At 38.7% G+C, this 15,172-nt stretch overlaps 5 protein-coding genes across 5 annotated transcripts; 4 read left to right on the plus strand and 1 right to left on the minus strand.

Moving 5' to 3' along the window:
• Window positions 1-323: 323 nt before the first annotated feature.
• BATDEDRAFT_90624 (uncharacterized protein) lies at window positions 324-1,823 on the plus strand (the record flags this gene model as incomplete). Its single annotated transcript, XM_006680764.1, has 5 exons — window positions 324-446; window positions 613-813; window positions 955-1,143; window positions 1,214-1,273; window positions 1,470-1,823. The coding sequence occupies 5 exons, from the start codon at window positions 324-326 to the stop codon at window positions 1,821-1,823; spliced, it is 927 nt and encodes a 308-aa protein (XP_006680827.1).
• Window positions 1,824-5,499: 3,676 nt separating this feature from the next.
• BATDEDRAFT_90625 (uncharacterized protein) lies at window positions 5,500-7,152 on the plus strand (the record flags this gene model as incomplete). Its single annotated transcript, XM_006680765.1, has 4 exons — window positions 5,500-5,685; window positions 5,767-6,673; window positions 6,745-6,934; window positions 6,999-7,152. 4 exons carry the CDS (start codon window positions 5,500-5,502, stop codon window positions 7,150-7,152), a joined length of 1,437 nt encoding a protein of 478 aa, XP_006680828.1.
• A 663-nt stretch (window positions 7,153-7,815) lies between these two features.
• BATDEDRAFT_26423 (uncharacterized protein) lies at window positions 7,816-9,654 on the minus strand (the record flags this gene model as incomplete). The annotated part of the gene is made up of 2 exons (XM_006680600.1): window positions 7,816-8,591; window positions 9,375-9,654. The coding sequence occupies 2 exons, from the start codon at window positions 9,652-9,654 to the stop codon at window positions 7,816-7,818; spliced, it is 1,056 nt and encodes a 351-aa protein (XP_006680663.1).
• Window positions 9,655-10,024: 370 nt separating this feature from the next.
• Window positions 10,025-10,198, plus strand: BATDEDRAFT_90626 (uncharacterized protein; the record flags this gene model as incomplete). The annotated part of the gene is made up of 1 exon (XM_006680766.1): window positions 10,025-10,198. One exon carries the CDS (start codon window positions 10,025-10,027, stop codon window positions 10,196-10,198), a length of 174 nt encoding a protein of 57 aa, XP_006680829.1.
• A 2,730-nt stretch (window positions 10,199-12,928) lies between these two features.
• On the plus strand, window positions 12,929-13,363 carry BATDEDRAFT_30403 (uncharacterized protein; the record flags this gene model as incomplete). The annotated part of the gene is made up of 1 exon (XM_006680691.1): window positions 12,929-13,363. The coding sequence occupies one exon, from the start codon at window positions 12,929-12,931 to the stop codon at window positions 13,361-13,363; it is 435 nt and encodes a 144-aa protein (XP_006680754.1).
• Window positions 13,364-15,172: the final 1,809 nt, after the last annotated feature.

The following is a 15,172-nucleotide window of genomic DNA, read 5'->3' on the forward strand; positions in this document are numbered from 1 at the left end:
TGAATTCAAACTATTTCTACCAATTATCATGTCATTGTTCAGTCTGCTGAATGCCATTTTGATTACTCTTTAACTAATATTATCAATTCTACACATGACTGACATTCAACGTTTGCTTGGTTTGTGGCAATTTGCATTATATAGCAAATACTATGAATCCGACTCAAACACTTGCCAATCTCAGCACACAGATGAGTGCATATTGTTCAAACCCACCAACATCACCTAATCAAAACCCATTGCATAACAATCACATGGCAATACCACAAGATCCAATAATCGCAACAGACCCAGTTGTGGTACAAAGCATAGTCCCAGAAACCATGCACTTTGTCAACTCAGCCAATACTGCTGATTTGCATGCCGAAATGTGTAATTTGGATATTGATGCTGCGTTTGGAAACGGTTTGGATAAACTGACAGTATTGTTTCGTCAGGCTATATTGGTAATCAAATATCATTTGGGTTGTTTCTAGATCTTGCCATGTATTACATTTATATGACGGTGTTGATTTACACCCAACCATAACTCGTGTGTTTTTAAATGGTCATCAAATCTGTAATATGGTCTGGCAACATGTCTAACTGAGTCAACACCAATGATATAAACAGGCTGATCATACCATTTCAAGAAACAGGATAAACGAGCATCACAAAGCAGAACTCAATAGTATACGACAAGCACATGAGTTGGAACTAGATGGCTTGAATGGCAAGATGGATTCTGTGATCAAATCTCGAAATCATAGCGACAAAAAACTGGTGGATTATGTTCAAGTAGTCAATGCAGCAACAGCTTTCCTAACCCGCAAGGTATTTTGACAATTATTTGGTTGTGTAGTTGCAACCAATCCAATAATATACCCAAACTTGTATCATGAGCAAAGTTGGGGATCTGTAGATTTGCACACGATTATTTTAAAATGTGATTTATTGTATTGGTATCTATGTTAGCGCAATCGACTTGTAACTGAAAAATGGTTCGGTAGGTGGAAAGTTAGGCAGATGGAGCTGAGGAAAAGAAATTTTGCAATGCATATTGCTGCTCGACATCATAGGAAAACCATGATGCAGAAAGCTATATTGGGATGGCATTCTGAAGCTGGAGTAACGTGGCGAAAGGCAACTGAAAACAGAATCCGAGTACGTCTAGTCAATTGGGTTTGTGAAACTTGATGTATGATGTTTACTAATTTGAAATCTAATATTCCAGATGGAAGCAGAAAAGCATATGCAAACCATGTCGGCCGAATATGAGAGTCGTATTGCACAGGTATGTTTTGATATGGATGTACTATTTTAATAAATCTACTAGCACAAAACTACCATGATGCATCGGATATTCAAATTGCAGTCTACTAGTAGTTTGTTGAACAACTAGTTTAGTTTATGTAAATCAGTGAATGCCAAAAATACGTTGTATATTTAATCCATTTTGAATTCAAATTTGATATATGCAACGTAAATAGTTGTCCAAGAAACTCAACAAAACCCAAATGCAGTTACATTTGTCAATAGAAAAGCAGCACATACAGCAGGAAGACATGAAGCGAAGTTTTTTGCGTGGTGTGTGCGCATTGAATATGGAAACTATGGGAATATTTCGTCAAGATGAGATGCATTGTTCAGAAAGCGTACAAAAACAGTTGAACTATCCAATTACAAACATGACTGTCGAATGCAATCAGTCTAGTAAACCTACTGTTCGGTTTATTAGTGATCCTGCAGCAGTACCCGACATTGCATGCGAGACACTTGCAAAAGAAACTACAGATTGTATTGCTAGTAGAACTCGTGGATTGGTCACTCGGCATTATAATTGAAAATTATCAGAATAAACGAGATGCAGCAAGTTTTTTCATACTGCATCGATCTTGCATTTCTATTGATGGAATTGATAATTTCAAGCAGTTATTTGGATGAAATGGGTTAAATTCACTCGATCAGAATGATACATGAACCACAATGGATGACCATGCCATTCAAATCAGCACACAATATACTGGTATATGCAAAACAACACCACCAATACAATACAATCAAACCCAATCACAAACGTGGTGTTGAATCCAATGCATGCGAGTACTTTTTAAACACATGATACACACTGATGGTGATGGTTGCTGACAGTCACATTGCAGTGTACATGTCCAATAGTGTCCACTGTCATGTCGATTGTTGCTATCCGTGACATCCAACTAGACCGCAATCAATATTGCATCAAAATATACGTAAATCATATAAACTGCAATAATTTTGCATGTCATTCGACTTTTACATATACTATAACACCTACACCTTGACATTTCATATTGAATACACGATTGGTTTGTGGAAATCGATTTTATAGTGTTGGTAAGCTATAAACACTTGTTACACCACTCTGACAATTGGGTTTGATATCCGACTGTATTTCTGAATATATTCAACATTGTAGTTGATAGATTTGACTAATAAGCTGACTGGTTTTATCGATTCAACAATCCAGTCGATTACTAAAATTGACAAATGTTCAAGCAGCTTCACAACACCTGTTTTGCAGCAATTGGTTTAATATGACTGGCTTCATATGCAACACAATGTTGAATTCAATGTTGTTTTGTATTTGCAACAATTGAAACTACACCACTAGAATCATTCATGTCAGGATTTTATATTGATACTAATGCTGACAGAGATTTGTACAATACATACAAACCCAGTCAATCACCAGCATCCACTGTACCACAAACACCTGTGGTCAAGCATGTCTCTCAGTCCACTACCACTTGATTTCTCCAGTTTGTCCAATCTATTCAGTACAATGTCAAATTGCATCGTCTTGATCACTTCTGCAATGCTGATGGTGACTGGATTACACGATCTGTGTCGGGTATTTCATCCATGTCATTGGGTGATGAACAGCCATTGGTTCGTCATGTCAGGAAGTACTTGATCGCAAAATAAGGCAAAGGGAAACCAGGTGCTTGTTACCAACTAAGATCAAACAACTTTAGAACTTTATTGATAAAAATGAGGTAAACATACATGACAAGTATGGTCTATTTATAGACCTCAACAAGAGTACAGCTGTAAAGGGTTCACACAGGTACTTAGGGAGTTGCGTGTCCCTACGGCGGTCAACATGAGTCCTTAGGGATTTGATCGGTCATAAGGAGGTTAATATCAGTCCTTAGAGTGTTGTGTAACCGCAAGGTCATTAATCCAAGGTCCTCATGGCTGTGATCCTCACACAAATGTCCAAATCAGCACTCAAAACACATTGCAAAACTGGCTGTCACAAATTCAAGCAACATGCAACAACCCAACATCATGAATCGACTGCTCAAGGTCGTACTCTTGACACAGTTCTCCAATATCCGCAACTCAATTCAACTGTTAGGGTTGTGTCAATAGAGACAAGACAGTCAGGCACTTTGAACTATGAATATTTGAGTCAAGGGCTTTAATCAGACTGAGGAAACCCAATTGGAAACAGTAGGAAAATATATAGTTTATTGATGGGCTTTGAGGATGCCAGGATTGCAACGTGCACGTTGAATAATAGTAATATGTTATCAAGACCATGTTGAATTATGCAGTTCTGTTACTAAAAATACAGAGTTAGATCAAATAAAGTGTGCCATTCTGTAATCGAATAACACACTCAGGGTGTGATCATCACAATTACATGCACAACATTGTGTCTGGTACACATCCAACCCTCAACGTGCCAGAATAAAATTGAAACCACTTGCCAATAGATTCATGGCGCTGTACTAGCGTATACGCTTGGTCTGATGGTGACTGGTTGTATGCCAAACATGAGAGCATCTAGCAGTCAGCCCTAGATGTTGTGCACATTTGGTGAATACAAGTGCAGTTGGATATCACGGATAGCAACAATCGACATGACAGTGGACACTATTGGACATGTACACTGCAATGCGACTGTCAGCAACCATCACCATCAGTGTGTATCATGTGTTTAAAAAGTACTCGCATGCATTGGATTCAACACCACGTTTGTGATTGGGTTTGATTTGATTTGTATTGGTGGTGTTGTTTTGCATATACCAGTAGATTGTGTGCTGATTTGAATGACATGATCATACATTGTGGTTCATGTACCACGATGACAATCTGATCTGTTGACACGGCCAGTTTGTTGAACGACCTGCCAATCTCCAATTCAATTATAGTACAACGTCACTCATTCGGTGTAGCGGCGACAGATTGCCGAGTTTGATGTTGATCATGTTGTGACACAATCAGCAGTGTTTGATGTATACAGTCTAGATTAACCTAAAATGACCATGCAGTCATACCAATGGAAAAGTCATGGGTTTGAAATACTGTGACAACATGCTGTTTGAGTAGTTCAAAATATGATGAAATGGCTATTGAAGTATGAGAGTTTACTGTATTTTGGTAATCAAAAACAGTTTGTTAGTCAAAAAGGAGTCAAGTACGGGATTGAACTTATGATCTTAAATCCATACAATATGGATAACCTTGGGCATGTCAGTAAAGCCCGCTCCGAAAAACCATTGATGGTATAAATTCATTATAATAATATTTAATCATTTCATTAAACTAGAGATTGCTGATGATAAAAATCAAACAAGGAAAACAAACAAGGAATGCCAACAACCATTACCTTTTTTGTTTCATCCATAAATGTGACAAATATTGGCTTATTAAGTGAAATGGGTTTACCCGTTGCATTGCATATATCAAACATACATGCTGTTGATTTCTGATAGTCTATTGTAATTAGATTGTTTAGTTCAAAAGTGTGTTTTTTTGGTGTTGATTTGAATGACATGATCATCCATTATGGTTCATGTACACGATGACAATCTGACCTGTTGACACGGCCAGTTTGTTGAACGACCTGCCAATCTCCAATTCAATTATAGTACAATGTCACTCATTTGGTGTAGCGATGACAGATTGCCGAGATTGATGTTGATCATGTTGTGACACAATCAGCAGTGTTTGATGTATACAGTCTAGATTAACCTAAAATGACCATGCAGTCATACCAATGGAAAAGTCATGGTTTTGAAATACTGCAGCAACAGGCTGTTGGATGCTGTTGTGTCCGAGTATTTCAAATACATGACCAATTGGACAATCAGTCAAATATTTGGTATACAATGACAGTATATGTTGTAGTAATGGATTGTAAATGTGATGATAACTATCCATAATCAGGGGGACAATTTGAAACTACCTGATTGCTGGATACATCACCGCAATTTGGAATATCAACACAGCATACTAGTCAAGTTGATTTTCCACTAAAAGCAAGGCTTGTATATTGGGTTTACTCGGTGTTTTTGTGGTTTTCCACCCTACAGGGCGTTTTTGGGTTTGTCCACTTCACAGGGTGTACTTGTGTTTTTTGTGATCATTCATTTGAAAATTTCTGATTGTCACCCTTGAAGCTACCGTAATTATAAAACGGCAATCATGTATCAGGTTCAAACCATTTTCATCACACTACTCGGTACAATGTTGATTACTCTAGAATGCGTTATACTTGCGTTACAGGCGGTTGCTGCAGTTCGACTTGCATTACATCCACCAGTTGGAATTGACAGTCAATCAAGCAATAGGCTATCAAAACGATCACCTGTTGAATTGGGTGGTGATATTAACAAATGTTTCACAATGAAATTTAATGTTCATGGAGTCAATGTATGTATCATGTCATGCATTGTAGTTTGATATCAATAATATTACATTGAATCAATCTCACACTTGTCGTGTTTAAAATAGTTGGATTTGCAAGTCAATTCAGCAATGTCTGATATAATCGTACCACTTCCTAGTTCAAGCAATGATGTGAGTTTGGCTCCGCAACACACTCCAAGTGGGGAACCCGTTACTATAAAGTACAAAGGCGATGATTATAACGGAGTTAGTTCCGATGCAGTTGTGACGATTCCAGGTACTAGGATAACTGACATCAATTTACCAGTAGTTGCAGTTGAAAAACAGTCGCCAGATATAGTTGGTATTAGTTCAAAGTTTGATGGAGTATTTGGGTTTGCCTATACCTTGTTGTCAAAGCATCATCCACCAGCCACTGCGATGGATGTTTTGTACAATCATGGTGTCATTCCCAATAACGAGATTGGTCTTCAACTATGTCCGTATGATATTCTGCAGGAAAGTTTCATCAATATAGGAAATACGGACGTAACTGAAAAATGCGGAACGGATGGAACAAGTGTTGCATGGGTAAACTCACCAACAAATGATCATCATACTGTCAACATCAAGAGTATACTAGTCAATGGCAAACGAGTGGAGCTGCCCGATGAATTCCAAAAAAAGGTGGAACATGAACGTACTTTGTACTCCGTTGTGGAAACATGTTGTACATACATGCATTTCCCTAGAGTAGTCGTGGAAACGCTGATTGATGCTATTGTTGGTAGTGGTGCAATTACTATCAAAAATAATATGCTTAGGCGCGAGTTTAACCAAGAAGATGTTGATGACATATTTTGGAAACACCGTCTAATGATTAGATCCAATCTTGATATCAATTGGGGCAGGATGCCGTCGCTTTCGATTACAATGTTTGCTCAAACCCCCGTGACTGTTGAAAATCGCAATTCTGTTGTAACGATCAAACTGGGTCCCAAAAATTATATACAGAGAGTTGATTCCAAACATGGTAAATATTTGACAATTGTATGCAATATGTGTTGTTTGATTAACCTGACTGATATACATGTTGGATTATAGTTGTGTTTGCTGTACAAGCTGGTTCAAATGAAAAAGCAATTCTCGGTATGTCATTTATGACCCGACTTGGATTGACATTTGATCGAACACATAAACGCATTGGGTTTGGTCCTGGATGTGGATGTGAAGTCATGGCCGATGGATATCCTACTATTTCAAACGGTTATCAAGTGCTCTGGCCATCATCACAGTAAGTTGTTTGATATTAGTGTGTGGGTGTGTATATTAATACTGATCATGAATTTGATGCATAGTGTTAGATTGCCTGAACAACCAAGTACTTCAGATTCAGATGGTGCATTTATTCGCAGAAGAAAACCAATAACTACAACTGATCAAGTAGCTGTACCTGAATACACTCACCACACTGTCAAGAGTTACAAACAGACTCTCAATAAACTCGACTGAATACAATTCATTAGTGACAAACTGCTACTATATGTATATTTAATATGGTGTGTTCATGTTTGATTGTGTGATATGTTCAAGCCGTGCATGTATTGGATCAGTTTAATATGGTATACTGCTGCAAATACCATGACTATCACATTCCATTAGTATGTGTGATCATATTGCATCAATCGACCAGTATACGATCACTGGATACATCAACATGTGTATAATGGCCATATTGTTGGCATTGTATATTCAACATGTGATATTTGACACTTGACAGAGTTGATACTGCGACTGATGTGTGTGATCAGTCAGGCTATTGATGCAACCATTTGACACCACAATCAACGAGTCAAACCAGTCAAATTGATTGGATCTGATATCAACACACATGACTATTATTGGTATTGGTGTTGCATGTGTCAATACGACATGTCAAGCAATATCATTCGACACAATACACACATGCATGTCAGCATCATTAATGTGTACAACTATGCAATATACAATCAACTGTATCGTATTGGAAATACAAGTGTCAATGTACAATATGGTATCATGTCAACCAAGACTGTGTACAATAATCAGATATAATGCATGCACATACAATTTTATTGTAAATTAAATCAGAATGACAATTGAATCGGTTGAAACAAGTCCAGATTAACATTCAAGTCAATTGGATGGATCGTCACGTCTGGGCTGCCCTACTTCTAAATTTAAAAGGTTTTCCACATATTGGAATAACCACTCTAAACTGGAAGTTGCTCGAACGGGCTGGGCTATAGGTATATCTGTTTCCTCGGATGACGGTTCCTCGAATAAAGGTTCCTCAGTTAGCGGCTCAGATGATGGACTTTCATGATATTGTGATGAACTCTGGCTCCCACTAGTGGAGGTTTGCTCAGATCCTGACTGTTGGTTCATTATGAGATTAAGAGATTCGTATATGCCTTGAACAAAATCACGATTTAATTCCAGAAATTGCATGTGAGAAAGGATTAGTTCTAAATCCAGATCTTCAAACAAACGCTCTGCAAGATTTTCTTTGTTGGAATCCAGTTTCAAATCAAGGATGAAAAAATCGTGATAGAGTTTTTGACACTTTTTTTCAAGCTCTTTGAGTTTTTTTCTCTCTTGTTGAAGCTTCAGTCTAGAATTTTTAAGCTCTTTTTTATATACTGGATTATTCTTGTTTTTCCGAGGTTTACGTAACAGCTTCGCATGTTTCTTATTCAGCCGTTCTACTAATATCCTTTGATCAGTCTTTTCAGATTTGGCCAAGCCATACGCTTTTTTTATATCTTCATATTCTTGCTCCATTTGTAGGCAACCTTCGATTAAGCTTAAATCACTTTCTGAAAGTTGGCTCATATCAACTAAATTTGTAGTTTCTTCATTAGAAGCTGCCCAAAGCCCAGATTCAGTACTTGTAGTTGCAGTGGGAATGACTGTCAGGAAGTACTTAATCGCAAAATAAGGCGAAGGGAAACCAGGTGCTTGTTACTAACTAGGATCAAGGAACTTTATTGATAAAACTGAGGTAAACATATATGACAAGTGTGGTCTATTTATAGACCTCAACAAGAGTACAGCCGTAAAGGGTTCCCACAGGTTCTTAGAGAGTTGCGTGTCCCTACGGCGGTCAACATGAGTCCTTAGGGATTCGATCGGTCATAAGGAGGTTAATATCAGTCCTTAGGGTGTTGTGTAACCGCAAGGTAATTAATCCAAGGTCCTCATGGCTGTGATCCTCACATTATCTCCCCTCCAAACGACGACGTCTCTGGAGTCGATACGGTTACTTGGGTTTCGATGCGGTGGTAGTTGCCTGGATACGAGGTAAATCTGAGGTTGGCAACTCAAAACAGGAATCATTGACAAGAAAACGAGGAATAACTGGGAAAACTAGGAGGTTCAATGAAATGTGAATCATTGACAAGAAAACAAGGAATAACTGGGGAAACTAGGAGGTTCAATGAAATGTGAATCATTGACAAGAAAACAAGGAATAACTGGGGAAACTAGGAAACGAGAACAGGAAACGGGTATGAACAGGATGGAGTTTTACATTGAACAGACTTAGCATGGTGTGTGGGTTTTGCTGGCTGATGCGAGTACAAAGGAGATGTGGAGGGCGTCTGTGTAAAAGAGCCTGTTTCCCCAGAGGGTACTACCACATCAACATCCTTGTCAAGCATACCACGGGCTACATCCACTGCTTCACCCATAACTGTTTTCAAGAGGCAAAGGTGTTGGTTTGGCGAACGACGGATCTGGAACCTGGAGTCGTTCTTCTATTAGGACTTCTGCTAGGGCAGTCATGAGCTCGGTGACCTGGCTGGCCACAATATAAACATAAGCCGAGCTGACGTTGGCGCTTCCTTTCTTGAGTGGATAACGGGCCTCGAACGACTGCGTCAATCTGCATGTCGTTGGACGAGTGCGACTGGAATGTCGTGAGTGAGGGGAACCGTCGATTAGATTGGAACGGGCTTCCGGGGAGTTTTTCATGACGAGGTTTGAAGTTGTGATAGGAACAGGGACAAGGAGTAAACAAGCAGGTGGTTCAGGAAAATATGAGTTTTATCAATGTGTCAGGAAGTACTTAATCGCAAAATAAGGCGAAGGGAAACCAGGTGCTTGTTACTAACTAGGATCAAGGAACTTTATTGATAAAACTGAGGTAAACATATATGACAAGTGTGGTCTATTTATAGACCTCAACAAGAGTACAGCCGTAAAGGGTTCACACAGGTTCTTATGGAGTTGCGTGTCCCTACGGCGGTCAACATGAGTCCTTAGGGATTCGATCGGTCATAAGGAGGTTAATATCAGTCCTTAGGGTGTTGTGTAACCGCAAGGTAATTAATCCAAGGTCCTCATGGCTGTGATCCTCACAATGACGGTTGAAGTGCTAGTTCCAGCACTTGTAGTTGTAGTTGCACTGGGATTGACTGGATTGGTTGTAGTAAAAGAGCAAGCAAACATGATTGATGCCAATACTGTGACTGCAAGTTTCATTATGCTAGTTTGCAAAGTTGTAATGGTTGTTTGATGGGTCGGCTTTGGACTGTATTTATATCTCATTGAACGGATCAGATTAAAAGCACCTTCCTTGAATGACCGTTCTAAGGGATTGGTGTTGTCAAGGGTTAGTAGCGATTTGTTATCAATGTCGAATTTTAAAAAGATGACCCTTTATATAACAGCCCAGTTTTAATTGAACCGCCGCTTGGCTATGCATTCAAATATGATTGATTGTGTAATGTTATACAAACAACTGATAAATCAGGTTGTCAAGTACAGGCCAAATATGACGATAGAATGTTTGATCATTCAGGTATTGGATGACCAAACCATCACATCGACTAAGCAACCAACTTGCACAACTCATGCAATCATCAAACCGTCGAGTCAAAATAGCGGCAAGTCATGATTGATATTGATCAAATGATTGAAATCCAACTCATCTAGTGTCAATATGCATATAGGCGATGGAAACATGTACAGAGTTATTCGATTGTAGACGCTGGAGTCAAGAGTGTAAATTTGACATCAAGCCAATGGTTGATATTATTGTTCACGAGTCCGATCAAGAAGTGTTCACATTGGCAATTGGCCTGTTCTTGCAAGTTTACCATAATATTGACGATGAAAACGTATGTTTACAATGATACAATATTGGATCAGTTTGGACAGTGTCTTGTCATGTGTTGTTGATTGTATACTTGGCATTGAACGATATCATTAGTTTGGCATCGTGCTATCAATACTTGTTTCACGACTGGAATCATCCAGTGGTTCAGTTGCTGTTGGTTTCATCGAAACTTTCCAAATCATGTATTGGATTATTCATCGTGATAACCCAGTAAAAGCATTGGAATGTGGCATCATTCCAGCACTGGTCAATATGCTCAGGTATGTGGTGTTATGCATGAATGTGTGTCCAGTCATCACAATTGGTAAATTTGACATGGTTGGATTGACATGACATGAATACAGGAGTGTCAATCAAGCAGTGATTAGTCAAAGTATTGATACTATTCAGAGTTTATGCGACTATAAAGATTGTGAAGTGATTTCAGCCGAGTTGATAAGGCTGGATTTGATTCAAATACTGAACGACTTGTGTATCAGATACAGCAACAACTCTGAACTAAAAACACACATAATCAAGATAGCAGGAACAGTTGCATCCAAAATGCGTGACTTTCCTGTATCGCTTGTACGATCGTTGGTTTTTGAGCAATTGACGATATCGATACTTGATGTCGGTATGTATGACTGTTTGCGCCGGTTTGATCATATCAACGACATGATTCGAAAATCTAAAAACAAGGCCGAGATGATCAAGGTGTTTCAAGAATATGGAATTGTAAAGCAACTCATCACTATTTATTCACGCAGAGATGTATATTTGTATGATTCTGGTGCTGGTATTGTAAAACTACTCAAAACAATTGTTGATTTTGCCGACAATCATCCCGACTGTTCAATACGTACCGAGTTGGATCAAGGCAGGATACTTGAAAATCTAATGGCTGTTGTAAAATCGGATACTGCTGAATACAGAAACAAAAGGGCTGCTGACCAGATCATTGAAACGTGTTTCCAGCATCTGGTTCATGTTGCTAGTTCGAGCATTCAATCATACAACGAAAATGCCGAAATTGATATGAGTTCTGGAATGGCCGGAGATACACATGGAGAGGTACGCACACTTGTTGAGATGCGGTATATCCAGTATCTGCAATCTATACTTTGCAAATCCATGTGGTGGATCGATATCACAAACCAGCATATTGTGGAGCAATGGAGGGCTGACTCACTCGTTCAGAATATATCACCATCAACATTTAATCTTGCATTGGAACAACTCGAGGTTTTTGTCAAGCAGCTTGTTTGTAGTGGCAGTGATGGATTGGGCAAAATTGTCCCAGGACCTGTTGAACAGACGTATATACTGGACAATGGCATACCTGACAATGTATACACGCGATTGATGACAAATGTATCGGATATTGAACATGGATCAAATCACAACACTGGTCAAATGGTGCACAATCTGATTGATGCATCAATGTACAGTGTTGTATATGGACAAACGATGATTGCACCACTGGATATACGACTCAAATACACCACAATGGTACCATGCGATATATTGCTATCGACTCGACTTGTTTCGGATACGCCCATCATTGGCAGCAGTTCCGGGTTTATATCACGCAAGTTCCAATGTCTTCCGAGTGAATTCCGTGTCGAACAGGATGGCAGTGTGACCATCAACTCATACATCAACAATCTGAATCCGATATGGCATCGAGACATGTACAAATGCATTGCCAAAATATTCAAATGTTTTGTCCCAATATTTGAAAGTCTGTTCAGAACGATGGATCCAATGTTCAAGTATATTGATATTCACAATGGCACAAAGGGATCTGAACCACCAAACCAGTCAGATCGTGGTGGTATGGAATCAGACACTCAAGTCATTCGTCCCGTGTATGTACCAACACTTCCGGAACATTTTGAACCCAAATACGAATCAGCAAAACCAGTGTCACTGCGTGGTCGTAATCTGCAAGTCATTGTCAAACTCACCAACATTCAACTGACACCATCCAAACCTAAATACGACAAGGGAAACTGGCACATTGAAGGTCCAATTAACGAATCGATTGTTGCAACTGGACTGTATTACTACGACGTGGAAAATATCACCACACCCGAACTCGATTTCCGCGTGGCTGTTGATTGTTTTGATCAAAAAGCATCTGATATGTATTGGAAAGATGTGTATGGCACTGATCGAGAATCACTGCGAAATCAGTATATAGGATCGCTTGAAGTATCAAATGGTCGGTGTGTAGTTTATCCCAATCGATACCAACACAAAGAGCAATCATTTGAACTTGCAGATCCAACTCAACCAGGACACTGCAAGATTCTGACATTTTTTGTAGTGAATCCAGTCTGTCGGATTGTTTCGACTGCGCATGTGGCTCCACAACAACCACAATGGTACAACTCGAGTCTTGACAAGACACCCATACTGCCTGAACTGTGGAATGATATCACGCAGTATATTCAAGGTGTTCAATCACCAGCTAAAGCCAAACACTATCGAGATGAATTGGCAAGTGACCGAACTCGAATCACAGCGGCATACAACAAATACAGATATGAACAGAAGTATAATCTTGGTCTTTGGTGATGGATTGTGAGGTTGTGATTTTACAACAATGAGTTGCAATGCCAGTCATATCTATGCAATTAAATGAATTGAATCAATCTTGACAATGATTGTTGATTATATTGACTGATTGTGTACAATTGATTGATACAAGTGATATGGATGCATCATTCGGTGTTGTTGAATCAGATCATTGTTTGATTCTGTCAATGTGATCAAATGGATTACTACAAAACTGGATATGCTCAAGTTGAATCAAGTATTGAATCGAGTATTGGATTGATATTTACACACAACCACAATTACAACCACAATTGCAATCAGCACAGTCTGAATATTAGACATTTGAACATCACATATCGAGTTGTGGATAAATGCGAGTTGTCATATTGGACTGTTTTTGTAGTTTATTAATGATTTAATTCACGACTGTTTGAATTCAAGGCTCAATATGGATTACAACTGGATTGTCGTTGTTTCCATTTGGGATGGTAAATCTGTCAATGTGTTGATTGATTGCTAGTCCATTGTCCAATCCATTGATCAGTAATTGTCCAAACAAGTTGTATCCAAGTCGAGTTGTCAATCAGAATACCATAACCTGACATCCAAACGATTATTCAAACGATTGTTGAAACCATCAATGATTGTCAGAATAAGCTTTACGACTCGACTGCAATAACCACCACAATCATGGTCAGGTTAGTATGTTGATCCGTTTACAAAGTTCCAATACTGCAACAGATTCAACATACTCTTGAAAGTGCTGCACACCACATGGATCCAGCAAACACACTGATGAATTGAACCAATCAATTGACCAATGACATGACTCGATATTGGACATCGAGTTGCACACAGTTGGTAAAAAGTCACCGACATGTTCAGATAGTTAAACCTTGACTACAGGTTGATATCATCACCCAACACACCAAATACTGTGAGACATTACTAGTGTGAGAGTGTGAGACATTTCTGAATAGTTTAACAATCAAAAACCATCAACAATGACGTTTGAACTGGAATTCACATGACTTTCTTGGTTTCTTCCATTTTATAAACACACTCACTCACTTGTTAATAAACAACACAATCGAATATTGATTCATTCCATCACATCTTCAATCAACTGCAACACACTTGACAATAATGACAACCATCAATATGCCATCATATGTTCACGATCCTCAAATTCAAAAGTCAATTTGAAACCCCATTTTTAAGCATCTACAAGTCTGCAATATCATATTTGTGGCTGGTACATAATAGGTTGCCAATAAAAGTCGACAAACTGAGCAACTGCAATGTGCCTTGCTGTATGATAGTAACATATCAGAAATTATGAATGCTTTCAAAATCAAAAGTCTGCAAACGATGTCACTGCTGGTTTGTAGCCTCTGTTTACAAACCTACAATCAACATATTCACTGGATTCGTATAATGGTAAATGCTGAACCACAAACCGCTGATGATATTATTATGGACGATGCTCATATGATTGGAAATCAAACGATTGGTGCAGTTTCAGATGCTGTTTCATCACACAGAAAGTCTTGCTACAGAGTCTGAATCCAATAGCAGTGAATCTGCAGTTTGACCAACACAGTCAATAATTATTGTTTGAAACTCGAATCAAGTGATGATGTTGCTGTTTCAGATGCACTCAATGTCATGAATGCAGTAACATTGAAATCAACTCAAATCATTGATCATGAACCAATTTACCGTGTCTTGATAAAAACACTGATAAACCATCATTCATACATGAGCTTGTCAAAAGTATGGACTGATTGCTGAACAGATGTTTAAAGTGGAACTCAAAACAGTGCA

This window comes from Batrachochytrium dendrobatidis (assembly GCF_000203795.2).
Source record: "Batrachochytrium dendrobatidis JAM81 unplaced genomic scaffold BATDEscaffold_10, whole genome shotgun sequence".
NCBI classification, from domain to species: domain Eukaryota; kingdom Fungi; phylum Chytridiomycota; class Chytridiomycetes; order Rhizophydiales; genus Batrachochytrium; species Batrachochytrium dendrobatidis.